Source organism: Haemaphysalis longicornis, unplaced genomic scaffold (assembly GCF_048455015.1).
Source record: "Haemaphysalis longicornis isolate Haplotype H1 unplaced genomic scaffold, Haemaphysalis longicornis Haplotype H1 scaffold_10, whole genome shotgun sequence".
In the NCBI taxonomy this organism is placed as follows: domain Eukaryota; kingdom Metazoa; phylum Arthropoda; class Arachnida; order Ixodida; family Ixodidae; genus Haemaphysalis; species Haemaphysalis longicornis.
Window position 1 is genome coordinate 13118014 of NW_027526204.1, and position 27418 is coordinate 13145431.

General features: G+C 50.0%; 1 protein-coding gene across 4 annotated transcripts in view; it reads right to left on the minus strand.

The window, feature by feature from the left end:
- Positions 1–27418, minus strand: part of LOC144158202 (deoxyribonuclease TATDN1-like) — a 71264-nt gene that overhangs the window by 4925 nt on the left and 38921 nt on the right. For 3 of the 4 annotated variants that reach the window (XM_077688901.1, XM_077688900.1, XM_077688902.1), the window contains exons 5-9: positions 27018–27167; positions 22155–22327; positions 15687–15763; positions 10236–10306; positions 9020–9152 (exon numbers count right to left, since the gene is read on the minus strand). In XM_077688901.1, the coding sequence (XP_077545027.1) occupies positions 9020–9152; positions 10236–10306; positions 15687–15763; positions 22155–22327; positions 27018–27167 (604 nt within the window). The remainder of the gene's footprint in view (positions 1–9019; positions 9153–10235; positions 10307–15686; positions 15764–22154; positions 22328–27017; positions 27168–27418) is intronic. The other variant, XM_077688903.1, reaches the window with a different exon arrangement.

Sequence of the window (27418 nt, forward strand, 5' to 3'; positions counted from 1 at the left end):
TTATAGACATTGCGATGCTCCAGCAACAATTGAGGGTTGTTTCATTGACTGCAAAGACGCTATACTGTTCTGGGACGTGCCTCAAGGGAGACTCCAAAAATACTTTGAATTAACACCCCTCAGTGCGCGGTATACCTTGTAACGCTCCAGGATGATGTGCCTTATGAGCTGTTTTTTTCTGAGGGCTCTACACAGTTTATGGAAAACGCCCATGTTAGAGAGGAACGCTGGGCCGATGGTACCGTCCAAGTTGCCCTCAAGTCAAATGATTATTCAGCTACAAGGCTACTATGACCAAAATGATTTGAGAGCGGATTGGTACCTTGCTTTTCACAGGTGTGTATCACTGCTACCTTACTAGTGGGAATTGTTCTCAATGTCTCGTTCACCGAATTCTGGATTACTCGTTCCATCTTGCATATTAAGCGCCAAAATTTGAAATATTTCTTGCATATATGTTTCTCTATATTTGAATTCTACATACGAGGAAGCAGAGCTCACGGCACAGGAAGCCACACATTATCACGGCACACATTATCACGGAGTGTGTAGTGAAAGTCGAAGGGACGATAGCTAGACAAGGTAAACTTTCCAGGAGACGAAAGATTTAATTGGGAAACGGTAACGCATGACAATCTCCACCCCAGCTGACAGAATAAAACTAGCAGAGCTTTCAAAGTTAATCAATAAGCGTAAAACAGCTGACATGCGGAAGTCAAATACGGATAGGATCGAGCATGCTGTAAAGAACGGAGGCAGCCTGAAAGCAGTTGAGGTGTCTAGGCATGGGGAAAATACGATATATGCACTTAAAGACAAGCAAGGTAATGTAATCACAAATGGAGATAAAATAGTTATAGTAGCCGAGGAGTTCTATAGAGATCTGTACAGTATCCCCGACTTCCAGGATAATACCGAACGAGGAAGTAGTCCAGAGGAGATAGACATCCCACCAGTAACGACAGAAGAAGTAAAGAAGGCTTTGAAAGAAATGCAAGGGGGCAAAGCCTCTGGTGAAGATCGGATAACAGCAGACCTCTTGAAGGATGGAGGGCAAATTGTACTAGAAAAACTGGCAACCCTGCATATCCAATGCCTAATGACTGCGAGTGTACCGGAATCTTGGAAGAACGCGAACATCATCCTATCCTTAAGAAAGGTGACATAAAGGACTTGAAAGATTACAGGCCGATCAGCTTAGTGCTGCAGTCGCCTACAAGGTACTTACAAAGAAAATCGTTAACATAATTTCTGCCACCTTAGATATCAGCCAGCCTAAGGACGAAGCAGGGTTTCCTACAGGTTATTCCCTAATAGACCATATTCACACAATCAATCAGGTGATAGAGTAATGCGCGGTGCACACTCAACCCCTGTATATAGCCTTCATTGATTATAAGATAGCATTTGACTCGGTCGAAACTTCAGCAGCCATTCAGGCATTGCAGAATCAGGGTGTATACCAGCATTACGTAAGAATACTACAGGATATTTGCAAGGGCTCCACAGCTACAATCGTCCTTCATAAGGAGAGCAGTAAGATACCCACAAGGAAAGGCGTTAGACAAGGAGACGCAATCTCTCTAATGTTATTCACAGCATGTTTACAAGAGGTATTCAGAACATGGGATTGGGAACAGGTGGGCGTAAGGGTTAAGAAGAATATCTTATTAACCTCAGATTTGCTAATGACGTTGCCTTGCGAAGTATACTTGGGGGACGAATCGCAAAGCATGCTTACCGCACTGGACAAGCAGAGTAGAACCGTGGGCTTCAAAATTAGTACGCAGAAAACTAAGCTAATGATCCATAACCTCGGGAGAGCACAGCGGTTTGGGATAGGTGGCGAGGCAGTGGAAGTGTTAAGCGAATATATCTATTTAGGCCAAGTAGTGACCACAGATCCCAAGCATGAGGCAGAGGTAATTAGAAGGATAAGAATGGGGTGGAGAGCATTCGGCAGGCATTCTCAAATAATGGCAGCCTACCATTGTCCCTGAAGAAGAAAGTGATGACAGCTGCATCTTACCGGTATTAACCTACGGGGAAGAAACATGGACGCTCACTAAAAGGGTTCAACTAAAATTGAGCACGACTCAGCGAGCAATGGAACGGAAGATGATAGATGTAACATTAAAGGATGAGTGACACAAAATTTAGTAAATAGTTTAGATAACTATGTAAAATGCTTCTTTTTTATCAGGAGATATCTCACAGCAAGTTTCAACAGTAACCGTTCAGAAACAAATTTCAAATTCATTTCAATCTTTGCCCGCACGAGAAAGGCCGGAGCGGGCCGACATGGCATCATCTGGTCCTTGCCCCAAACTGCCGACGTCGGGTTTCCCCTGACGCAGCCGACGGGCCGGCTGCGTCAAGGGAGGGTTGGCGTGTGCTGCTACGCCGTGTGTATCACGTCATAGTTTTGGGACTGACGTCATGCTGCCAGGGCGCGTGGGGATGGTGAAGACTTTGGCCGGTCTGGGCGCGCGCGTCCCCACCGTCCGTGGTGCGACAAGAATGGTGACGTCACGTGCACCCTCCTGTCATGGCGGCCGCTCGGCGTTCGTTTTTGTCGCAACCGAAACTGACACGAATAAACGACGCCGTAAATGATTGCTTACGCTGCGATCGACCGTCTATTATGGCATTCTATGGCTAATAGGCACCCAAAGCAGCGAAAAAACTTAACACGAAAATTTAGTGTCAATACTCCTTAAAAGGAGCCATGAAGAGAAAACAAAAGTTTGTTTTATTCGAAAGATCAGGTGTTTCATAGTACCCCAAGCGCTTTCCCGGAAGCAAATCATGCTTTATTCACTGAGAAATAAGGCAATTTAAGCCAACATTTTAAATCTCCCGCTAAAATTGCACATTCCGTGACGTGAACCATGGCGTCATACGAGCCGGTCCATGAAACAGATACTTAGTATGTCGACTCCATATAGCACTCACACGCGGCAGTCGACCGAGACGGCGGCCATTTTAAAAATACTAGTAAAACCTAGTGCACCCGCAGCCCTAGTCATGGAATCGCCTGATCCGGAGAACAAAACTCTCGCCGAGGAGCTCGGGCTTGCATTTAACAACCTCACACAACTTGAACGCTCAATGCTTCTAACTGAGTGAGTGAGTGAGTGAAAAGACTTTATTCGATCATCCGGCGGACGACTATCCTAGCCCCACCTGGGGAGGGTATAACCGCGATGCGGCCACACATCATCTCGGCGTGGTGTCCTTTACTCAGCGAGCAGCCCTCACTACTACCGCCTTCTGGCAATCGCGCCTGCCCCTGTGCTGGGGTGGTAGCGAGCACCTGGCGCTTTCGCTCGGGCGCTGCTTTTCGAGGGCAGCCGAAATCCACTGGACGGCCCGTGTCTGTTGTTCCCGTTGGTCGCTTCCCGCAGCGGCCGCAAGCCACGGCGGGATCGTCGTCACTGTCCGTGCCTCCCTCGGATTTTGTGCACAGTCCCACAAAATGTGGGCCGCAGTAGCCCTTTCCGATTCACACACGCGACACAAGTCACTCACATATACGCTAGAGCACACGTGTTTCATGAGCACCGGCGTGGGTAGCGACCCAGTCTGCAATTGCCGGAACGTCACCGCGTCGCTTCGGGTCAGGCCCGGGTGAGGCGGGGGCATAGTCCTGCGTCCTAGTCTATACCAGTTCAACACTTCACTTTACTCCATCATCCTGTCTTTGGCTTCGCACCACCACTCCTTCGTCGAGTCGGACGGTTGGTCGGGGCGGTATGTGAGACCTCGCGCCGCCTCGTTGGCCGTCTCGTTGTGGTTTGCGTTGCCTCGGGCTGACACGTCCCTTCCCATGTGGGCCGGAAACCACTTGATAGCACCGCTCTGTTCGTTGGGTTCACCGCGCGCAACACCCGCACTGCTGCCACACACACACTGCCTCTGGCGTAGTTCCGCACCGCGGTCCTGGAATCGCTCAGCACGGTCGTGCATCCGGGGTGGGCGAGGGCCAGGGCGATGGCTACTTCCTCGGTCTGATGCGCCGACCGTGTCCACACGCTCGCCGCCGCCTTCGTCTCGCCGGTGACCGCACTGACCACCGCCGCGGCGAAAGCTCCCCTCCTGTCCTGATATTCCGCCGCGTCCACATATACGGCACCGCTGTCTCTGGCGTAAGTGCACGAGCGGCAAGAGTTGTGGGATACGCGGTGGACGGGAAAGCGACCATTCCGCGATAGCCACAACAGACGAACGCCCTGCCGTCGGCACCGCTGCCTCGTCAGCCCCGTCGCGACGGACGAATACAGACTGGTACGTATGTGCCGTATTTTTATTACGGTTAATAATAGTTCAATTTCATAACAGTATCGCTTATGCCAGTTGGCCGGTGTCGTGTATGGAAAGCCGTTCGCGCGAGCTCTCTGCTTCGACCAGAAAGATACGAGCGTCAATGCGCGGTGTTTACGGCATTTTTTTCCCCAAGGTCAGACCGCTTTTACGGCGATTTGACGAAGTCGGCGACGAGCGCCAGCATGTCCCAGGAGTGAGCTAACGTAAGGGTCCCTGCCGTAATCACTTCCTCGGAAATGAAGCGAGCACACTCGTACCTCCTTTAGCTCTCTTTCTCCTCCGTTTGCAAAGTTCACAAAACGTAGCCACTTGCTTCGCCGAGGTTCGTCGTTGGGCAGCACATGAAAGGAGATCTCCTCACCGGCGGGGATGTCGCACTCCCTCGACGATTTGCCCGTACTACATGGGCATTTCAAAACGTATCAACGAAATTTCATTGTAAAGTAGTCGAACAAACTGAAGTTTTCAGTGGTTGTAAACTGGAAACGAGCTCCTAACAATAGCAGCAAGCCAACACCATTCCGAAACTTGAAAGTGAACATTTCGACAGACTTCTGTCTGGTTGGGAAGTTACTGAACTGAGATTTAATTAGGCTCCAACCAATACAATGCAAAAAGGCAAAAACCCGACGTTTCGAAGCCGGCTCGGCTTCTTCTTCAGGGGTGACAGTGGCCACGCTGCAGCTGCGTCTTATAGTCTCACATTTGCTGGCCTCGCACAAAGCCCCTCGCTGCGGCACGTAATCCGTGTGCGTACACCGAGGGGAGAGTGCCAAGCGAGCGATTAACATTCCCAGGTGTGCGTTGAATATGCCACGATTCGAGGAAAAGCCGCTTCCTCCAGTTCGTTTCCCTTTCGAGGATGGCCGTTCCGGGGAAGTCAATTTTGTGGTCGGCCACTTCGCAGTGTTCGGCGACTGCACTGCGGACTCTATTTTGTTTCCGGACGTCGTTCTTGTGTTGTCTAATCCTCTCCGGCAGGTTTTTGGTCTCACCGATGTACGAGGCGTTGCACCCCGCGCACGGGATGCGGTAGACGACCCCGGGTGCCTTCTCTATTGTCAGCCAGTCTTTGGGGCGGGGGATTAAGCGGCCTATAGTTGTCGAAGGCTTGTGGGCTATTTGTACTCCTACCCCTTTGAAAATGCGGGCCAAGGCCTCGCTTGTTCCTGGAATATACGGCACCGGCACGCGTTTCAGGGGTCCGACGGTTGAAGTTCTTGGAGAGTTTGTCACCCTCTTCTGCTCTTTGCGGCGGGTCGCGGAGTGAATGAACTTTTTCGGGTAGCCGTTTTTCTTGAGGTCCGCAAATACAAGGCTTACTTCTTTCTTACGTTCTGATTCGGACGAGCAAATTGCATCAGCTCTGTTAATTAAAGACGACACAACTGAGGCTTTGTGGTTAGCGGGGTGGGCCGAATTAAAATGAAGGTAGCGGCCGGTGTGCGTAGGCTTCCTGTGAACGGAGAACACCAGGCCCCTGCCTCCTCTTGTCACTTGGGCGTCAAGAAAGGGAATGGAGCCGTCTCGTTCACATTCAACCGTGAACTGGATGGCGGGATGAACTGAATTTAGGCGTTTTTTCAGGCTGTCAACTGCGGAGGTCTTCACTATGCAGAAGCAGTCGTCTACATACCGAAGAAAAAGTTTTGGTTTCGGCCGGAAGGAGCTCAAAGCCTTCCCTTCCACGTGTTCCATCGTCAAGTTCGCCATTGTTACAGAGATGGCGGCCCCCATTGCGGTTCCAGTTTGTTGTTTGAAAATTTGCCCATTATGCGAAAAATATGTGCTGGCCAAGCAGAACTCGAGTAGGCGGCATATCTCGTCGGCAGTGAGCGGCGTCCTTTCTTTTAGGGTTGCGTCATTTTCGAGGGCAGTTCGGGCCGCGGATACAGCCAGCGGTACAGGAACACTAGTGAACAATGACACGACGTGGAACGAGACCAGGCTCTCGTCTTCGTCAATGCACACCTGTGACGCAAGTTGCACGAAGTGTCTGGAGTTGCGTACATGAGTCGCGGTCTTCCCGGCGAGGGGGGCGAGGATGCGGTGCAGGAAATTTGAAAGGGCTCGGCACGGGGATGATGTGAAGTCTACGATCGGGCGAAGGGGGGCGCCAGGTTTGTCGATCTTCGGTAATCCGTAGAAACTAGGTGCGGAGCCGTTTCGACAGATCAAGCGAAGGTATAGAATTTTTTGTTCCGGGTGGTTCTTGAAAATCGCCGCGAGTAACTTGTTCAGCTGCGTCTGCGTTTGGTTTGTAGGATCCCTCTTTAACTTCGTATACTCGTCTCCGTCCAAGAGAGCCGAAACCTCCCGGTAGTAGTCCTGACGGTCTAACACCACCGTCGAGTTGCCCTTGTCGGCAGGTAGGATGACAATGCTTTCGTCTTTTCGAAGTTCCTGGAGTGCTCGGTTTTCCTCTGCGGTCAAATTTTTTCCCATTTTAAGCGGCAATTTCGATAGGAGGCCAATCAATTTAAGTCTTATTTCATCTCGGGCGTGCGGCTGTACTTGTTGAACGGCTTCCTCTACCGCGGCAACGACCTTTGCAAGGGGGGGGCTCGTAGCCACATTGTAGCTGTGTCCTTTGGCCAGAACAGAAGTTTGCTCTTGAGTGAGAGTGCGGGATGACAGGTTGGTCACAAAACCTTGATCTTGGGCAATTTGGGGCGAGGGCCTTATCGACAAACAAGAAAGTTTCTTATCTTGCGTGATCCGGTGTTTGTCCGCAGTCGATGCCGCCACGCTGTCAGCAAACTCGTCGACGGAGGCCATCAGTCCGGGGATGCGGTGCTCCAGTTGGCGCTTGGCAAAGAACAGGTCCAGTTCTTTCTTCCTGATGGCGGCGTTGCATTCGTGGAGGCGGGCATTGACGAGTCGATGTTCGGCTTTAGTGATGATATTCAGGCCCTCGGGGGTCGACACGGGCCGTTTCAGGCGCAGGCTCTCAGGGACGACTTTCCTTTCTTTACAGTTGCGGTTGAAGTCAAGATGAGTTTTGAAGACGGAGATTCCTTCCTTGATGCGTATGTAGCGCTGACAATAGAGAAGGCACCCGGGGTCGTCTACCGCATCCCGTGCGCGGGGTGCAACGCCTCGTACATCGGTGAGACCAAAAACCTGCCGGAGAGGATTAGACAACACAAGAACGACGTCCGGAAACAAAATAGAGTCCGCAGTGCAGTCGCCGAACACTGCGAAGTGGCCGACCACAAAATTGACTTCCCCGGAACGGCCATCCTCGAAAGGGAAACGAACTGGAGGAAGCGGCTTTTCCTCGAATCGTGGCATATTCAACGCACACCTGGGAATGTTAATCGCTCGCTTGGCACTCTCCCCTCGGTGTACGCACACGGATTACGTGCCGCAGCGAGGGGCTTTGTGCGAGGCCAGCAAATGTGAGACTATAAGACGCAGCTGCAGCGTGGCCACTGTCACCCCTGAAGAAGAAGCCGAGCCGGCTTCGAAACGTCGGGTTTTTGCCTTTTTGCATTGTATTGGTTGGAGCCTAATTAAATCTCAGTTCATTCCGAAACTGCGACGACTGTCACTATCTCGTCGCTGATTGCTGTTCCTTACTCCCCTCGTTTATATTTTTACCTTTGCTGGTTGGCGATATGACGGCCAACCTCCTGCGAAGGGATTACGATACCAAGCAAGGTCGCGGCTGTGCGTGCTGGGACGGTTCGTTGGCTCCGAAGAGCCTCGAACCGAAAATTCGTCTGCGCGACGGCGAGATGTCGAGCTCAGCCGGCGGTAGTTTCGTACGCATTGGCGCACACGCTTGCGTGTTCGTTCGCAACTTCAACCGTTTACTCCACCGTTCTTTGTCATAAAAAGAATGTGCAGTATGCTTCACGGGCATTTAGCTCGTTATGCAAACTGTAAGCCCTGCCTAACATGCGTTTGCTTTTGCCGGCCTCCGCCAACCACTGAGCATTCTCGAGTGACATCATAGGTTCTGTTGCGGAAAATGAGCTGGTGGGTCGCATGGTCATTTCCTTTTTTCCTAATTATGGAGCTTATTTGAGCGAAGTTTGCGTTATAAGTGGTGTCGTTATGGTTCTAACGAAGCAATCTTTCGAATGAACCAAACTTGTGTTTTCTCTTCATGGCTCCTTTAAGGGACAAGAAGAGAGCGGAGTGGGTCAGGGAACAAACGCGTGTTAAGGAAATATTGGTACAAATTAAGAAATGGACGTGGGCAGGTCATGTAAGGAGAAGTCAAGATGACCGTTGGTCATTAAGGGTAACAGAGTGGATACCCAGAGAAGGCAAGCGTGGCAGGGGGCGACAGAAAGTTAGATGGGCAGATGAGATCAAAAAGTTTGCGGGGATAAATTGGTCACAGTTGGCACAGGAGGGGGTAATTGGAGAATAATGGGAGAGGCCTTTGCCCTGCAGTGGGTGTAGATAGGATGATGATGATGATGATGATGATGATAATGATGGTTGAATTAAGTACGATAGAAGAAAAAAAGACCCGAGGTCAAATCTAATTGAATCGCTCGTGTGTTTATTTTATATTTACTATTTACTCTATTATTCGCGGCCATATTTCTGACCAGAAAACTAGGAAAGCTACGGCAGCAAAAACAAACAAACAAACAACAAGAACAAGCGCTTTTTCGCAAATTGGAAAAATTTGTTCTTTCGATGTAAAACCATTACCTTTACGAACGATACTCACACAAGCTTGGCGGGCTCGTTGCGTCCGCTGACCATAAATCCAGGCTGAAACTGCTCCTTCTTCTTCGTCGGGAAGGAGGTGCGGACATATTTGGCCCCTGCATGCTTCGGTCGGATTTCGCACCACGGCGAATCTGCGCGAGAGGTTTGCACGCACGGGTAGCGAAAACTGCCGGACAGCGCACAAAATTCTACTCCCCTTTCCACTGCCCACTCACGCGTACCTGCCGGCTTCCCTGCGCCTGGCTGGCGACTGCCACAAACCTTGTTCTCGGCACGAGCTATGGTTATGGTTACATTTAGCCCAATTACGCCACTTGATGTGATGGGCACCTTGTCTAAGAGCATTTTATCTGCACCTAAAGAAGTCCCTAAACACCTATTCCGTGACAGCCTCTCTTATTTACCCTGTTGTCGCAGCGAACTGGTAAGAGCTGGCAATGCTTGCTCGAGAAGCCGAGTAAGTCATGCTCCATCGGCTATCCAAATCCAAGGACCGCACAATGTCCACAAGAATATTACAGAACATCATAGCCAACAACATTGGGCCGTATGTCCGAGCAGAATGAATCATTTGGAACTCCAACAAAATTGTTCCACCAGTGCGTGAGACCATCTTGAGATACCCATTTTGTACAGTCGCAGGACCACCTTCGTATGTGCTCACCCGTGTTGTGCTAGAAGTGTTCGTAGCACTGAAAGCGATTGTTCCCTTCACTTTTTAAGGGTGTGGAGCGGCAGAGCGATGCAGTGTTTTTCCTGCACCAATTGTTCACGATGGTGTGTGTTGGGACCGAAAGAACTTCTCACTGCAATCACGAACTCAAACATTAGAATAAATACTAGTGCACAGTACAATGTATGATGTGTTTAATGGTTCTTGTACGCATGCATGCCTGTTACTTATGAGACATTTACTCATTGCTAAGAAAGAAATGCCTCTTTTAAAGCTTCGATACCGGCGTATTACAAATTGAGCGTTTGGAAACAACCGCTACGAACTTAGTCGCAAATACAATACGACAACGCAGAATCCGTTGCAGATCATTCACGTATTCATCCTAACTACCTTATTACGAAAGACTAGTGCTTCCGGCTACTGTAGCGTAGTGCCGGCTAGCGTTCCATGTTGAACAAACTGTGCTGATACACTGCCTGCGTCGCTCAGCGTATATGTGAGAGCGGTATACGACATGTGATTGCATGCGAACTCATACCTGTGCCAATGACAAGTCTGTCTCCCGGAATGCTGGCGGCCACGTCCAGATTTTCAGCTGTCTTCAGCGAGCTGCAGTGTAAGCCTTCATAAGCAGCCGACTTTTTCGGATCCAGGTGTCTTTGTAAGCCATGCAATATCAGCCTGAAGCAGGTGCGCGCGTGAACAGCTTCATAGATGCGTCGGGATTATAATTTCAAAACTGGCGCCTTAATTTAATTGGTATACAACGTGGCTGCCCCGCACTCATATCCGCGGATCCACATGGAAATCGCTTGCGCTTGCCCTGCTTGCTTTACTTCCTTTTTGGCGCCCCTCACGCTGAAGCGGATTGACTGATTGAGCACTTCTGCCTTATTCAACTTTCCCATGAACAATTATTCTGACTGCACCGTCTAAACAGCCCGTAGTCTGAGCCGCTTTAGGCACTGCTTCTGAGCACAAGGCCGTGGGTCTGATTCTACACCACGGTGGCCATGTTTTTGATTGAGGTAAAAAATTTGGCAGTCGATTTAGTGAGCTAGTCTATAGCCCTAAAGCATTATTACATCAGTCATCATTGTATGAGGCGTTACTCCCAGTCCACGCAAGGAACACTGGAATCGAAGAAGTTTCTGCCTCTCCGCTTTGCCTGGGAGCAGACGATTCACCCTGAAGAGCGAAAATGCTCTTGTTATGTGCAAATACGTTCAAATTTTCAGACTGATTAACTTTTAGCAAAATAGGCCAGTTTCCCGATTGTTTTTATAAGTTGGCGCAGTTCAACAAAATATCAGTAAAATTATCAGAGTGGCGCTTTATCGGCTAAAAATTGAAGAAAATGCGCACATAGGTGCAATCGTAGAGAGATTTCATTCTTAAGCAGCACACTTCCTCACTGCAGATTTATTGCACTGCACGTTCATGCGTTTTTATGGTAAATACCCTTTAATTGCCAACTTGATGGTTCTAGTTAGTTGTAGCTGGTTGAAGTAAACCAAAAGTGTGCTTATCAGGCCTGCGTGCCCGTTCGTATGCGGATTTCTCGCAGACGCGCATCTCGTACAGCTCTTCCTCGCAAACAGACCTAGAAATTCTTGAGGCCTACCCCGTTTTTGGCGCTGTCCGCAAAAGAATTCGGCTTTCTGGAGAGGGGTTGTGCACGGGCAAGGGGTGATTGCCGAATACACATGTGTACGTATAGGTTTATTTCACAGCGTGTGATATGGGCCGGCACTACGGTGTGACTTGGCGATATGAGCAAGTGTGACATGTGCGATACTGTTTTGTTTGTTCCCGCTGCATTTTTATATTCACCGTTTCCACGTTTCGCGTAAATACTGGCGTTCTCCGCGTTTCTTCGGCAAAAACTGAGTTGAAGTATATCTAGCGTGTGTTTCGTCTGCTCTTTAGCTTTGTCCGTGTGTTAGTGTTCGCTAGTACGATGAATCTCTTGTTTGGTCTTGGTGTGCAACTGTGTGCGCGTTCACGGCGCACTTTATCACGATTTGGCCCGCATTCCGGAACGTGGGAGAGACGGGGTACCCTCCAGCCGAGTGACGACCTGCAGCGTGCCGGTTGTGACGGTGACTGACCGAGAGCGGCCGTGCTCGTCGGTGTTTATTGGTCAACCGTGTTCAATGTTTCCCACCAAGCCTGGTGGGGCCACCGAACTTAGCGGCCAACGAAGATTAGGGTGGGGGGCGACACACACTTGTCACACATTTATGGTGCGAAACTCGAGCTATGGCTCCGTAGATTTGGTTTCACTCTATTCAAACACGACAAAATTTTTAGGGCGCTGCCCTTTGGCGGCTGCGTCTGAGGTTTTACGGTGGTGATGGCGGTGTAACCGAGCGGACGGTGGGAAGAGAGAAGATTGAAATGCTTTATTCGGCTGGTCGTTTTAAAGCGCTCTGATACTCCGTGCTCGGGTGGTCGAAATCGAGCGCTCGACGTAGGCTCGGTTTGTCGTCTCAGAGCGTCGTCCTCCACTCCGAGCGCCTCTGACCAACTTCGAAGCGGGTGCGCCGCCGAAATCTGGAGACGATCGGGTAATGTGACCCCGGCCGCCGCCGATACTCGCCCATACCCGTCTGCCTAGTCGGTGGCGTTCGCTGAGGCCTTGCCAGCGGTTTGTTGTGGTCGCGTTTCGACGCTTTTTCTTCTCGTGCTATTACGAAGGCATCTACGCATTGTGTCTAAAAGGACACGTCCGTTCTGAAGGCCGCCATTTGTTGAAACCATAGAGTTTCATACTAATTATATATATTAGTATGAAACTCTATGGTTGAAACACCTTGGCTACCTTGGCAGGCCTGGCCGTTTGCAGTAGCCGTGCTGGCCGCGCCGCGGCGCCACGGTCGCTTGCTGCTCCAAGACGCGTTCGGTTGGGAGGGGTGACTCTTGCTAAGATTGGGGGAAGCGTCCGCATCGGAGTACTCCGAGCCAGAGTATCAGAACGACTGCCCGAATACAACAAAAGAAAGGAAAGGAGGAGAGTGTCGCGAAATTGTGATGAGAGGGTGGTTCGCCGTGGCGGCTTAGCGAGAGCTGATCCGAAAGTGCGCGGTTGGGAAGGGGGGAAGCAGTATGCGGTGCCCGCACTAGACGATCGTCTGTGAGACGCTTGGCGAAAACGTGAGGGGGGACATGCGCGTGGTGGTGATGTGCGTTAGCTTCCTAAGACGCGTGCTGTCGCTTTCTGAGACGCATTTCGCGCCGCCGATGCAGACGCTCACATCGCGGCCGTCGAGAGGACCAAACATTAAGAAACTCTATGGGACCAACGAGTTAGTGCTGCCTCAGCGCACTGCAGCACTCAGGAGTGAGTGCTGAACTGCGCGTAGCTGTCGCGTGCTTTGTCAGCCGTTTTCTGTAACCATACACATATACGTGTCTGGAATTCGTTGCTGCAACATATTTTGCACAGTCAAAACAAGTAACAGCTGCGCCCAAACTTTGCATCAGGGAGTATCGCAATCGCCAGATGATGTTTTTCATCCTATTATTAGGCATTTTGCGTTTTCTGTTCCACAAATTCAATTGAAATAATTTTATATCACCAGTATTTGTGGCTGTGTTGCTGAGCAAAGGATGAAGTAGCAGCTTGACAAGGGCCAGCAAAATAAATTGCATTTTACAGCCGCCTCATTCCGTAGGGACGATTTCCCGCACATTCCCGATCAACTTCCTAAGCTTTGTAGTCCCGCAAAAGGACCGAGCGCCGAGCGGGGGTTGCCTGTATCTATTTTACCGGTAGGTGCCCAGCGCCACCAAGGCACATGAATGCACATGGTGTCTTCCACAGCCACAGAGGACGCACTGCCTGGCAACCGCGGGTGGCCGGACATACCGCCGGACTCTATCGCACGCGGCAATTTGGTGTTGTAGAAGGCCGGGGGCCCCCGCAGGATCGACAAGGGCCAGGAGCCCCTAGCAAGGGCAAAGGCAGCTTTGCAGGCCTGAATTCCCCTTGCAAGGGTCCCCACTCGACCAGGGACGGTGTTACGATTGTGCGCGCGGCTACCATGTTGACGCTTGCTGCAAGTTTTTCGGAGACCCCCGGCGTGTAAGAAAGTTGTCTCGGACAAGTAGCAACGTGCCTGGGAACGGCCAAATAGCGGGCGCCTCGCTGTCGGCGTGATTCAAACTTCGGCGGCTGAAAACGCGGCGTGTTCACTTGAGATCAGTGGTTGCGAATTGACCCAGCGAGGCGAACGCCGCATCCGATATATCCTTTCCCTTCTCTCTCAGACTTTGCGTGCGCCGCTACTGCCGGCCTGTCACGAACTTCGGAAAGAGTGTTGTGTGTGTCTGTGCTATGTTCGCGCCATGTACAAAAGCAGGAGGAGAACTCTTTTGACCCTTCACGCTTTGGGCATAAATACGGGGCCCCGAGCGCAGTTCATTCGTTTTGGAGCAAGGAATCAATGCTGTCACTCTTCTCGAGTCCTGTACTGTAACTCGCTTGGAAGGGTATTGATCCTGTATTGCTTCGGCTCATCTCTCGCCATGCAGTAAGCCAGCTGAGTTTGCCTTCGGCTTCCTGTCGTCGTCACCTTTGCTGGCCGCTCTCCACCACGCTACCAAACATGACGAAGGCGCCAGAGCCCGGTTCCGGGTCGCTTTCCTGAATATAACAATGGCTGTAACCATTAAAGAAACAAAGGGTTTCTTTGTTGCCTACCCCGTACTGCCTACCCCGTACTGCCTACCCCGTATTGCCTACCCCGTACTGCCTACCCCGTATTGCCTACCCCGTACTGCCTACCCCGTACTGCCTACCCCGTATTGCCTACCCCGTACTGCCTACCCCGTACTGCCGGGTAGGCAGTACGGGGATTTGAACCCGATAGCTCCTGCATACGAGGCGAGTGCTAAGGTTACGGCGCCTTACACCGGCGCATTTACCGACACACTAGTGTAACTTTTTAAGCACTAGATTCCCATACAGGGAGCGCTTGTCCCAATTTTAGTTGTGTTATAAGCTGGGCTAGTTGGTACTGTTCCATGATGGATAACAGCGCCAAAACTGGACGAAACCACGAAAAAGGGAGGCACAAACAAGCGCCGACTTTCAACTGGCTTTATTCGGAAAAAAAAACACAAATATATCCTCACAGAGCATGTGCGAAAAGAAAAGAGAGAGAAGGAAGCACCCTAGCTGCTGACACACGCGATAGAGATTATAAAAACATTTCAAGTTATGCACTATGAAAAAGAGGTTTCTTATCTGGGCATAGGTTGAAATGTAATTTTTATAATCTGTACCGCCGGTGTCAGCAGCTAGGGTGTTTCTTTATCTCTCTTTTCTTGTCGCACATGCTCTGTGAGGATATATATGTGTGTTTTTTTTCGAATAAAGTCAGTTGAAAGTCGGCGCTTATTTGTGTCTCCCCCTTTTTGGTGTTTTCGTCCAGTTTTGGCGCTGTTACCCGTCGTGTCCCAATGTTACTTGTTAGTGACAGGTGGTATTAAAGTATAGGGGGGATTAAAAAATACGAGTAAGCAAACCCACAGCTTGCGACGTACATTGTACCGTATGGCTGTAAATTCGGTGAACTGCACAAATGCGCCGTTCGCTCTGAGAGTGTAGTCTACTCTTAGGGGAAGTGTTTAATCAAGAAGCGACGCCAGTAATTTATTCTGAGGCACCTTTTCGTCAGATGATTAACCCAACTTTGTTGGTATTTCTTTTAATCCCCCCGGAACCTACCACTTTCTCGTACCCATGGTAAAAACCAACGAGGTGGAACGGTTTCCACTATGCATTTTCCGTACCGAAGGCGCCTGTACCCATTTTTATTCTGGTGGGCGACCAGAGGCTTCAGACTCAGCCCAAATTAGAACCTCGCACGTCTGCAGCAGTCGTAGAGCGCGTATTCATTTTGGTACTGGTATAAAGTAAGCTGCAGGAATCGTGTAACAGATCCCTGAAAAACACGAAGACAAGGCATGCAGCTTTACTGACCAGCCGTTAAGGCTGATGTGTAGGCCCAGTTCCAAGAAACTGGCTGCGTCCTCCCGGCTGTCAGTGAACGAGTGCACCTGGAAGGAGAAAGGGCAGAGTCACTATTTGCTCACCCTAAATGGTGCACGTTGGCACACGTTTCACTTACTAAAGCCTCTGTGCAGCCCTTCTCGAAAGGTGGCACCAGGAGGCATCAGGGAATGGGGTGCAAGGTAGGGTGCACATTCCCACAGCAAGAGTTTAACAGCGCAGCTCTATTCAGTTACGCTCTCTGTACCTCTTTCAATGTTCGCGCATCGAATCTCCGGCTCCACGTGGTTTTCATGCGCGAAACGTTCGGTAGCACACGCATTAGCTCGGCAGCGATGGCTTCTGCTACGACGGCCCGACAAGCTATCTACCCCTCACAGATACGCTTTCCTAATGGATTCCATTCTCTGCTCTATACTCCCCTCCTCCCGCACTGCGTTGCATGCAAGAGTACGCTATTACAGCGTCGTCCAAAACAACCCCAGTGCACATTTTCACATCAATATACAGCGGCAGAAGCGAAAGATAACAGGCAGTGGGCAACGCGAATGAGACAGATCGAAGCCATCCCAAAGAGTAAGGCGGAAGCGGATCGCGGAGCTAATCATGTGAAGAAGGCGAAGCCCTTCAAGAAGGCGGGTGGAAGGAAGGCGTCGCAGACGTCCAGTTGGAGAATGGTGCTTTCGCTTTCAGAAATAAGCGGTGCTTAGATGTCCTCGGGCGCTCTCGGACTGCGGGTTAGTTGCGGTGACGTTACCCCTGTGGTCGTAGTCAGTGACTTTAACGCCGATGTGAGGTTTGTGCGTTTCGTTTTGGAGAAATTTGGCTTGTGATGGCTCACCTAAGTGGCCACGGCATCGCTGTTTCTATGCCTCGTCACTCACCCATCATGTACTTTCAGATGGTGTTGCTGGCTGCCTGCGGCTGTTTATCGGCCGCTGCGCCATCCCTGCCGCTCGTCTCCAATGCTGGTACTGCCGCTTTCCTAACCGATAGCGGCCAATGCCCGGATCCGCCGCTCGACACGCTACCATTTCTGGAGAAGACGTGATTCGTCGTCTGGCAACGTGCTACGTCAGCTGACCCAGAAGCTATAAATCGCGGGGATTTCAACGGAGCCCTCGGCCACGGCATCGCTGTTTCTATGCCTCGTCACTCACCCATCATGTACTTTCAGATGGTGTTGCTGGCTGCCTACGGCTGTTTATCGGCCGCTGCGCCATCCCTGCCGCTCGTCTCCAATGCTGGTACTGCCGCTTTCCTAACCGATAGCGGCCAATGCCCGGATCCGCCGCTCGACACGCTACCATTTCTGGAGAAGACGCGATTCGTCGTCTGGCAACGTGCTACGTCAGCTGACCCAGAAGCTATAAATCGCGGGGATTTCAACGGAGCCCTCGGCCACGGCATCGCTGTTTCTATGCCTCGTCACTCACCCATCATGTACTTTCAGGTCAGTTTCTATGACTGCAGTTGCTGCCGCAACAATGATGTCTGTCTACTAGCGGTGTCGTGGCCCCCTCATGTTTTGAAGCGTTTCCGCGCAGTTTCAATGCACATGTGGCGTCTTTTGGTGCTCGGGGGTGATATTGAGCTAAATCCTGGTCCGATGACTAAGGTTCAAGAGGAAAAGTTAGAAAGTGTGTTTAGTGCTGTACAGAGGCTTGAGACCAGTAACACTAGCCTGCTTGAAGGCGTTAATAAAATCCTGCAGGTTCATATTACACTGCAGAACGATTTGCAGGCTCTAACAAAACGTGTTGAAGAACTCGAATCCAAAAGTCTGTTGACAGCATCACCCGGACCTTCCGCCTCATCTGAACCTAACATTTCCAAAATGCACGAAAAAATTGACGACCTGGAAAACCGCTCACGCAGGTCTAACGTTCTTTTCTACGGTATTAGCGACACCGAGAAATCTGAAGCATGGGACGTCTCCGAGCGTCTCGTCCATGAATTTTGCACTACCAAACTTGGCATAACAGTGTCTACCATAGCCAGGGCTCACCGTATAGGCCGCTTTTCTTCTGATAAACCACGGCCTATCATAGCCAAGCTGTACAACGAAAAGGAAGTTGAATCGGTGATGGGCAACGGCTCCAAACTAAAAAACACAACATTCAGCATCTCCCGCCACTACTCAGAGGCTGTTCGCGATAGACGACGCAAGTTGTGGCAGTTTTCCAAAACTGTGAAGAAAGATGGTGATCGTGTGCGCCTTAACTTCAACAAACTTCTTATTAACAACGACACTTATTATTGGGACACTGAGGCCGAATGCGCTGTACGTACTTCACAGCCCGTTGCGATCCCGCGTAATAGCGACAGTCACTGACGCTCTGCAGTCATTCGCCCATCTCGTGAAGCTAACCTGTCTTTATGCCCACGTGCACGACATGATACGCACATGACTACTAGTTTCTTGTTTACTAATATCAGAAGTGTAGTACCCAAAAGCGTGCCTCTCTCCTCGCTGATCGATTCATGTTCTTCATCTGTTATCGCACTCACTGAAACGTGGCTAAATGACGGTATTCCTGATGGTTCAATCCTTGTTACTAACTCTGAATTTAAGCTCTATCGCTGCATGCGACCGTGAAAATCGCCGCGGTGGGGGTGTTCTTCTTGCTCTTAGAAAAGATCTTATTGCTATTCCCATTGTTATTAATTCATATATCGAGTCTACTTGGGTATCAGTGAAAAATGGTGTTAGTAACATAATTATTGGTGTTGTTTATCGTCCCCCTGATACAAACATGTTCACAGTCGAATTTCACAGAATCTTAGGCGAGATGTCTTCGAAGTTTCCTGATGCGACACTGTTAATATTTGGTGATTTTAATTTTCCTTCTATTAATTGGTCTACCATATCAGGAGCTGCCACGGAATCCGAGGCTAGCGCTTTCCTCAACACCTGCCTTGATTTCTCATTGTTTCAATTAATCACTCAGCCCACGAGACGTTCCGCAACCGCAGCTAACATCCTTGACCTAATTTTAACAAACAACCCCGGTCTTTGTTCAGATATAATACATCTTGATGGTCTTTCCGATCACTCCATTATCACAGGTAATCTGAAATGCTCACCAGTTAAAAAGAACGTCACTAAAAAGCAAATAATGTGTTACGGAAGGGCAAACTATGATGGTATTAACCAGGAATTGTCTACCTTTGCAGAAGGTTTTCTCGAAGATTTTTCAACCCGATCAGTAGAGAACAACTGGAATTTGTTTAAAACTAAATTTGCCGAGCTCATAAATAAATTTGTTCCCGTCATAACAATTTCTTGCACTAACACAGTCCCTTGGTTTAATAATCAGCTTCGCCGGCTTAATAATAAAAAGAAGCGCCTTTACAGGCAGGCTAATAAGCTCAAAGATTCAGCTTCCTGGAAACGCTATAAATTATGTGACAGTCACTACCAATCTCTGCTAAAATCAACCCGCCGTAACTTTTTCGCCCGCGATCTGCCCTCAATGTTAACTAACAACCCAAAAAAGTTTTGGCGCACAATAAATCCTTCTAACCATCCCGACATCACCCTTTCCAATGATGCAGGCGACGCAATTCCCGAGGACGAGTGCGCGCAGGTCCTGAATAACACCTTTTCTTTAGTGTTCACCCGAGAGGACGTCACATCATCACCAGCTGTTAACACTTCCACCGTTAGTTCAATGCCCGAAATAGTTATTAACGAGGCTGGCATACTTTCTTTACTCAGCAAACTTAAAACCACTTCCGCATCTGATCACCTTGGATTCAATAACAAAATACTAAAAAATGTTTCTCAAGGCATCCATCGTATCTTATCAGCTCTTTTCACCCAATGCTTGTCATCTGGTTTAATCCCCGAAGACTGGCGAATTGCTAAAGTAATACCGATCTTTAAATCTGGCGATCGCTCATCCCCATTTAATTATAGACCAATATCGTTAACAAGCACCATTTGCAAACTTCTCGAACACATCATTCACTCGCAGGTAATTAACTACCTAGAAGAGCATAACATCATTTTCAAGTACCAGCACGGTTTTCGAAAGGGCTACTCGTGCGACACTCAACTTGCCGGGTTTATTCACGATTTACATTCTTCCATTGACGCTGGCATACAAACTGACGCAATTTTTCTTGATTTTTCCAAAGCCTTTGACCGGGTCCCTCATCACAGGTTGCTAATCAAATTAACACAGCTTAACATTCACCCTCTTGTACTCGCATGGATTAAAGATTTCCTTTCAAGAAGACTTCAGTTCACATCCGTTAATAACAGTTTCTCCTCTTTTGCGGAAGTGTACTCAGGTGTTCCTCAGGGCAGCGTGCTGGGCCCCCTGCTTTTTTTAATTTTCATTAATGATTTGCCTAACACGGTTTCATCCCAAATCAGGCTTTTCGCGGACGATTGCGTGATTTATCGCAAAATTTTGGGCAAAGAAGATGAGCAGGCCCTCCAGGCTGACCTAGATGGTATAAGCTCTTGGTGCTCTGAATGGTTAATGTGCCTTAATAATTCTAAAACAAAGCTTATGTCCTTCACTAAACGCGCATCTCGCATTTCAACCTCGTACTCTTTAAATAATACTCCAGTTGAACTTACTAGTAATTACAAGTACCTTGGTGTTTACCTTAGTTCGGACTTATCCTGGAATCATCACATTGACGTCATACTTGCATCGACTAACCGCTCACTACGTCTTTTAAAACATAACTTGAAGCATGCCCCATCGCACCTACGTAAACTCGCTTACATCACACTTATACGGCCTAAAATAGAATATGCATCAGCAAATAACGATTTCTTTTCTTCACCAGCTTCCATTCTTCCCAGACACGACCATCCTTTCAAAGTGAAGCGTTTACTATGTCGTGCATTGCACTATTCTCGGTCATTCGTTCCGCGTACAATCATTGACTGGAACGCATTGCCATCACACATAGCCACCGTCATTGATGCTGTTAATTTTAATCAACTAATACTCACTGAAGTTGTGAATTGAAAACAAAACTATCGCTTATTTATTGTATAATTTCTGACAGATTGTTCTTTTTCTAAAAAGTTTTGTTTGTTGTTGCTTCTACAGAGTTAATTTTTTACGCGTTATTTCGAGCTAACATTACATATATCATATTTGTGTTCGCGCATGCGTTGTCCTTTTTATGTTCTATTTTTCCCAGTGTATATATTTTGTTCATATGTTTGTTTCTGCTGCACTGACTACCCCCTATGTAATACCCTCCTGCGTGAGGGCCTTTAGGGGTACTTTGAATAAATAAATAAATAAATAAATAAACCGCCCGCATAGCGGTGCACGTACATCGAAATGGCACTTTTCGAAATTGGGTCTGCAGTTGCGGGTACGTATGCCCATCCGTGTGCATCATTGAGATAACACATCCATTGTGAACATCGTTACTAAGTGAAAATGGCTTTACAGCTCCGTTGGTCACGTACGTTCGTAGGGCGGAATAGTGTTGTACTCTTTTTAATGTGGAGCATTCTCTAGCTGCCTCCTTCACATCGGGGCCTTTGGCGGACTATCTAGCCTTTTACGTCCAGCCATATATCAGCAGCTCCATCCCCAAATTTTATTTTATTTACTGAGATTTCATGGGGATAAAATCTCAGTAAGACAAAATTTTGTGGTAACCAAATATAGGTGGCCAATTTGGATTCGTTTGTGCGTAGTAAGTTCACATTGTGCCTCCTTCTAACTCCTGAGTATCCACATCGGTATCCGTCCCAAAAAAATCGCACTAAGGGCACAGTTTGCGGTACCCGAAGATGGGGAGATCATCCGCGCGCACTTTTAAGTGCGAATGCACTTCTTAAGCGAGCCTGAAGCGTCCGCCGCCGTCCGCATAGCAACAGCTGCGGGTGCGCGCGCTCCTCGTCTTCCTTGGCAACGGGGGGAGATGGGCGCGCGCTGCCTGGCCGCTGACATGTCACATACCCACGTGGGGGATTGGCCAGGAATCTCCTCGTCTTCCTTGGCAACGGGGGGAGATGGGCGCGCGCTGCCTGGCCGCTGACATGGCACATACCCACGTGGGGGATTGGCCAAGAATCGGGCGTGAGAAGGGCTAATGCACCCGCTTAAAGGAGTACTGACACGAAATTTCAAAGCTGAGATCCGCTCTAGCAATCAAGTACAACGACAACACAAATAGGTGTCTGTGAATAAATGCATCTTTCTTTCTTTGTAGTTGTGTGTGTGTGTGTGATCTCTCTTCCGCGAACATTACCGAACCGCGCAAATTCAACTCGTGCATTCGCACTTTCACATTCTTCCCCTCGGGGAAATGCGGGAAATTTTTTTTCACAGTATGTTCCCATTGCACGTCTTTCCACTAGTTATATCCACACTGTGAGGCAGCCGCAAATACACCTGCTGCTATTTATAGGGACCTGCAGTGAGCGAAGTCCCACCTCTTGCAACTCACCACGCCGCCATTGAAGAGCGTCCGGTTCCTGCGCAGGATGTTGAGCATGTCCGCACCAGCCCTGCGGCAGTGCAGGAACAGCGGCAGCCCCCCGCAGGGCTGCACCAGCCGCAGCTGCAGCTCGAAGAAGCGCTGCTGCGTCGCCTTGTCGCAGAAGTGAAGCCGCTCGTAGTCTGCACGCAAAAGCCAGCGCACCACGCTTAGGGAAAAACAAATGATATGCATTTGCAAGCAAGTTCGATGCGGCTACCCAAACAAATCTGCAAGTTGGACAGAGGCAGGCGGAGTACACGAGCTTCACTCCAAAGGCAACTCCAATATGCGTTCACGTTAAAACCATTCTTATGGTACACCCCGTCTCTGCCGCCTCGACGTCCCTTCTGCGCCGCCCACACTCCCGTCAATCTCCAGCACCTAATTTGGCACTGCCCGAAGTTCGCGCGCTACAGAACCTTCAAGCCTTCTCCAAATACAACCTCTCTTTACATCGACCCTCGAGCAGTGGAACCCTCCATGCAGCTTTAATTGCACATTTTTCTCTAAAAAGAGGTCTAGCGCGAGCAGTTTGAAGTCGTGAGCCTGTTCTCCACAGCCCACGCGGCCTCTCCAGCCTTCTCAAGGAGCCCAGCTGTTTTGGTTCGAAATGTCCCAATCTACAAACACCCCCCCTTCTACTTGCACTTCCCCCACTTGACGTAGAGTCTTTCTGCCACAATAAAGGCTACCTTCTCTTCCTCCTCCTTTTTTTTTACTGAAGCGAAAAATTATGTGCAAATTAAAACATTTTGCAGCCCACAACATCTGACATTTTTACTATCTGATTGTTCGTAAAGTGTGAGCTTTGTTTGCAATAGACACGTGAACCTGTACATTGCTTTCTGCTTTTGTTATGGAAAATATTGAACCCAACCCGCATACGCAGTCGGGGAAGAAGAAATAACATCTGGAAGGGTCAAATAAAGATTGAGTAACCAAAATTGTTTTTTTTGTTGTTGTTCCGATACAAAAGCAATCGCCCTTGGCCCCAAATGCAGTGGAAACAGTTCCGTAATAAAACAGTTGCTAGTTTGCGCCCTCCCTGCGTTGTCCCGCATTTCTTGTGCGTTCAAGGTAGGTTATCTTCCAGCGTAACTGTTTCCTCGTAAACTTAATCGGAAGACAGCTGACCGGAACGAACAGTGGAGAGGAGTGTGTACAAGAATTATGATTGTTGAAACGAGCTTTATACGGGCAAAAAAAGGGAAAAAATTCACGCATCTCCACGAAGTGAATCATGATGAGTGGGCGAAGCACTCGGGATCGTTCTTACCGTAAATCACCCGTGAGAGTGCTTAGTGCTGCTAAAACTATTTCCAATACAATTCAATTTATTCCAATCCAATCTATTTCTATCCAATCCATTCCAATGCAATCCGATGTAAATCCAATTCAATCCAGTCCAATCCAATGCAAAGCTCCTCGCGCATGCGCGACACGGCTCTCCAGTGTAGTGGCGTGGGGGAGCCATGTAGTGGCGTGCCCCTCATCTTCTAGCACCGTCACTATCATCATCCGCATCATCCCACCATCATCATCAGCGGGGCTTGCCCGGCTGCGTGGGCAGAGCCACGCACGACAGAACAGATGGAACACGACCGAGCGCCTGGGTGGTAGCTCGTCTTCGCCGCTCTCGAAGTTCCGGCCGGGCCTTGCGCACCCGCTACAAATGTAGGAGAGCCACAGTGCATAACCGAGTCCACGGCTCCCTTTCCTACGAGTGGTGACCCGGGGGTTACGCGCCTGATACCCGGCCAGCGGCACACCGACATGGCGACGTGGGGGGACCCGCCGATCCCGGTGTTCGACTCACGCCACGTCAGAGGATAGTTCTTCAAGTTCGAGGCTACCCTCTGGCTCAACCACGTCAGTGTACAGCCTCTGAAGCACTCCATCCTCTGGGAGACGCTTCCGCTAAAGCTCCGCTGCGTCCTCGTCCTCCCACCGCCCAGCGCCACCCCAGACCTTCACGCTGCCGTGCTCGCGCACTACGGCCTCACAGACGACCTGTTTCGGCCTGCAGCAGAACGGGTACACGCACATTCCGCGTACGCTTCACAGCCGCACACTGTACCCTCTGCGCCCTCGCCCTCGTCCCTTGCCACTAGTGTCGCCCACCTGGACTGCACCTCCAGCACGGCAGCCACACTTACACCAACAAGACTCACAGCCGATGTCGTCACGGACGCCAACCGGCCGCAGCCCTCCTCCTTCCCTTCTACCACCCCATGCACGGGCTCCGGTGAGTTCTCTTGCCCAACCCGGTCTACTACTGCCCCACCGACGCGCATCGTGCGCATCACGACGCCAGAGCAGTGCCCTGCTCCAGTGCAGTCGCAGCGTAGCTCGCACGAGACGGGCGTCGTGGCTCCCAACGCCAACGCCTCATCACGTTCAACGACATCGTGGAGCACTACCGACTCTCTCGTCGTACTTTATCCCCCGCCCATTCCTCCCTCACACCTCACCAAACCCGCTATCGGCGACTCTTGCAGACAGACTCTTTCCCATGCAGAGCTCGTCTGCACCACATCCACCCCTCATCATTCCCGTCTCCCAACTGTCCCCAATGCGGCCAACGTGCCACTCTGGAGCATTCCATGTGGGCTTGCCCTTACGACCTCTTCCCTCAAATCTCCAGCAGCGAGCTATGGAGAGAGGCGTTGGGTAGCTCTAGCCAGGAGATTCAAGAGGCCCTGGTACGCAGAGCTACTGAAGTCGCGGCTGGCCTCCGCCCAGCCGCCACCAACCCTCAGTAACCATGGTTCAAATAAAAGTTTTCTCTCTCTCTCTCTCTCTCCCAACGCCAACTCCGATGGGCTCGCGTCTCCCATTGTGCTTCCGTCAACGCCTAAGCTGGAAGTTAGAGGGAGTGAGGCCGCTGGCCATAGCGACTCCATCCCGGCCTCACGGCTCTCGGAGCAACACGCCCAGGTGCGCCCTGGGGAGCACTTTGGCGAAGCATCCGCGACTGCTGCGCTGCCTCAAGCGCCACGAGAGCATTCCCGTGCACGTGATCTGCAGAATGACGTGACGCAGCGCGACACGCCCGCGGAGCACTTCCGGCGTCGTCAATCGCTGATGTCGCCGCCAGGAGAGTGTGCTGCTGCACTTCGACGCCGACATTGCCATCGACGTCGAAAGCACCCGCCAAGAAGGCGAGTTTCGTCGGTGACACCCCTACGGGGAACTCCCGAGGCTGATCAGCACCGCTTTGCCCAACGTCTCTCGCACGCACGCGTTGGACGGCGACTCGGGATTTGTGCGGCTGCTCAGCGGCGTTCAAGGACTTCTCTGGTCTGCTTGTGCAGTTAACGGCGCAACAAGCAGATATTTTTGGCGGAATGCGCGCGAAACTAGTATACGTAGCATGCGCTATGGTGGAACGGCGGCCATTTGCCCGACTTCCCGGACGAGCGCTCGAACTTCCGGCGGCCGCGCGCCGGAGAGCTCGAAGCGCCATCCAGCTACTCTAGTGGCGGTAAGCGGACGCCACTGCTTTATTTGGTGCCGTGGTAGTTTTTCTTCTTTCGGGCTTTATAAAAGAAATACCGCCTTATCGACCGGATGAACGATGAAAAGTGTGTTTATTTAAGCCAGTCTACGCAGTGCAAACAAAAAGAGGAGCTTGACAACTTCATTTTAGTGTCCCCTTAAGTGCAAAAAAAAAAAGAATACAGCTCCTGTACACACCCTGTCAGTTTGTCGCAAGATGATAAACTACGAAAACTCAGAGCCGTAAGGGAGACGTACTGGCCTTTAAGGAAGATTCCTCCTGTGAATTAATTGTACATGTAAGCCATTTAACGCACAATAAAAAGTCGCTGGTTTTTGAGCTACAGCTTTTTTTCAATTGTGATTAAAACCTTTGTAGTGATCAGCCGGGGCTGGTTACCAAGGGTACACGATGCCTGTTGGATAAGCACACCTTGGTATACTACCCATAAGTTTTAGTTGAGGCTTACGGTAAAGATAGTTTGGAATGAACTCGTTAAAATAAAACAGTGCTCTATGTAGGCGCAGGCGCTTCGTTGACATGTAAATGGCCTCAAGGTGCGCATATAGTGTCACAGACTTCGGACAGCTTCCTGAGAAACTTACACGGCGCATACCCGCATATCCATGTGGCCAATCTCTCCCTATCTGGGTACGTGCTCCGGTGGAAAGACACTGGTAGATGACCAACGGAATGAAGAGAAAGTAGATGAAGTCCGAGTGCTCGCTGGACTGGGTTCGCGCCATCAACCCGTCTCTCGCCTGGTGACTACGGTGTCCTTTGTAAATACACCTTCTTCCTGACTACCTATCTCTGAGTTGTCACGTGACAATAGTAACAAAGGAAGCGTAGTGTTTTGTGCATAAATGCGAAATACAGTCCGCTTTTGAATATTGTCAATACTGGATGAACTAAGCCGCTGTCGCTTGTGAGTAATTTACCTGAATCTCTGTATCATGTATACAGCTGTATCTCATGCATCCTCAGCAAGGATAAACACTTGTTTTGGTTCATGGCTAACCAGGCCTGTAGTTTCAGAGTGTCCTTCGTAATTACCACTGTAATCAGTCAGACACCATAAGCCAAGGAGTCCGGACCTCCGTGAATCAAAGTAAATGCCAATACCTAAGTATCCGCCCACCCCTTGGCGTCTTTCTTACCTAGTATTTGTTGACTGGACCACCAGCACATCCAAGTGCAATTCCTTACCCACAGCCTATACACAAAGTTCTGTGCCGTCGATTTCGTGCAGCTAGGCTCACTGAATTCCCGTGAAGTGCGCGTTATAGATTGGGGCGCATTAGAGCCGGCAGGCCTGCCTGGCCCCTCACCTAGTCCCATCTCGCCCAGGGCAACCACTCTGCCAGCGCCCTCGAACACGACCTCAGCCAACTGGTCCAGGTAGCGCTCGGGGGGACCATTCAGGCCCTCGAAGTCACCAGCGCGCGTTGGGTGCACACCCACCGTGCTGTACAGCATCCCTGCGACAGGTGCAAGCAGAGCGGTGTTGCGCTGAGTCAGCGGAGGCACTATCTCTTGGACCAACATATCGACAGCTTTTTTTTCTCCGCACTCAGCGTCCAAGGACGGACTAAAAATCAAATATCCTGCGCGACATCCCTCGCGACAGGAGTAATTCACGCCTACCTGAGACGACCATTGTAGAAAAGGAAATGTAAGACAACTATTATTTACCATAAAGGCGTGTCTTGATCATGAATCTGGTTAAATA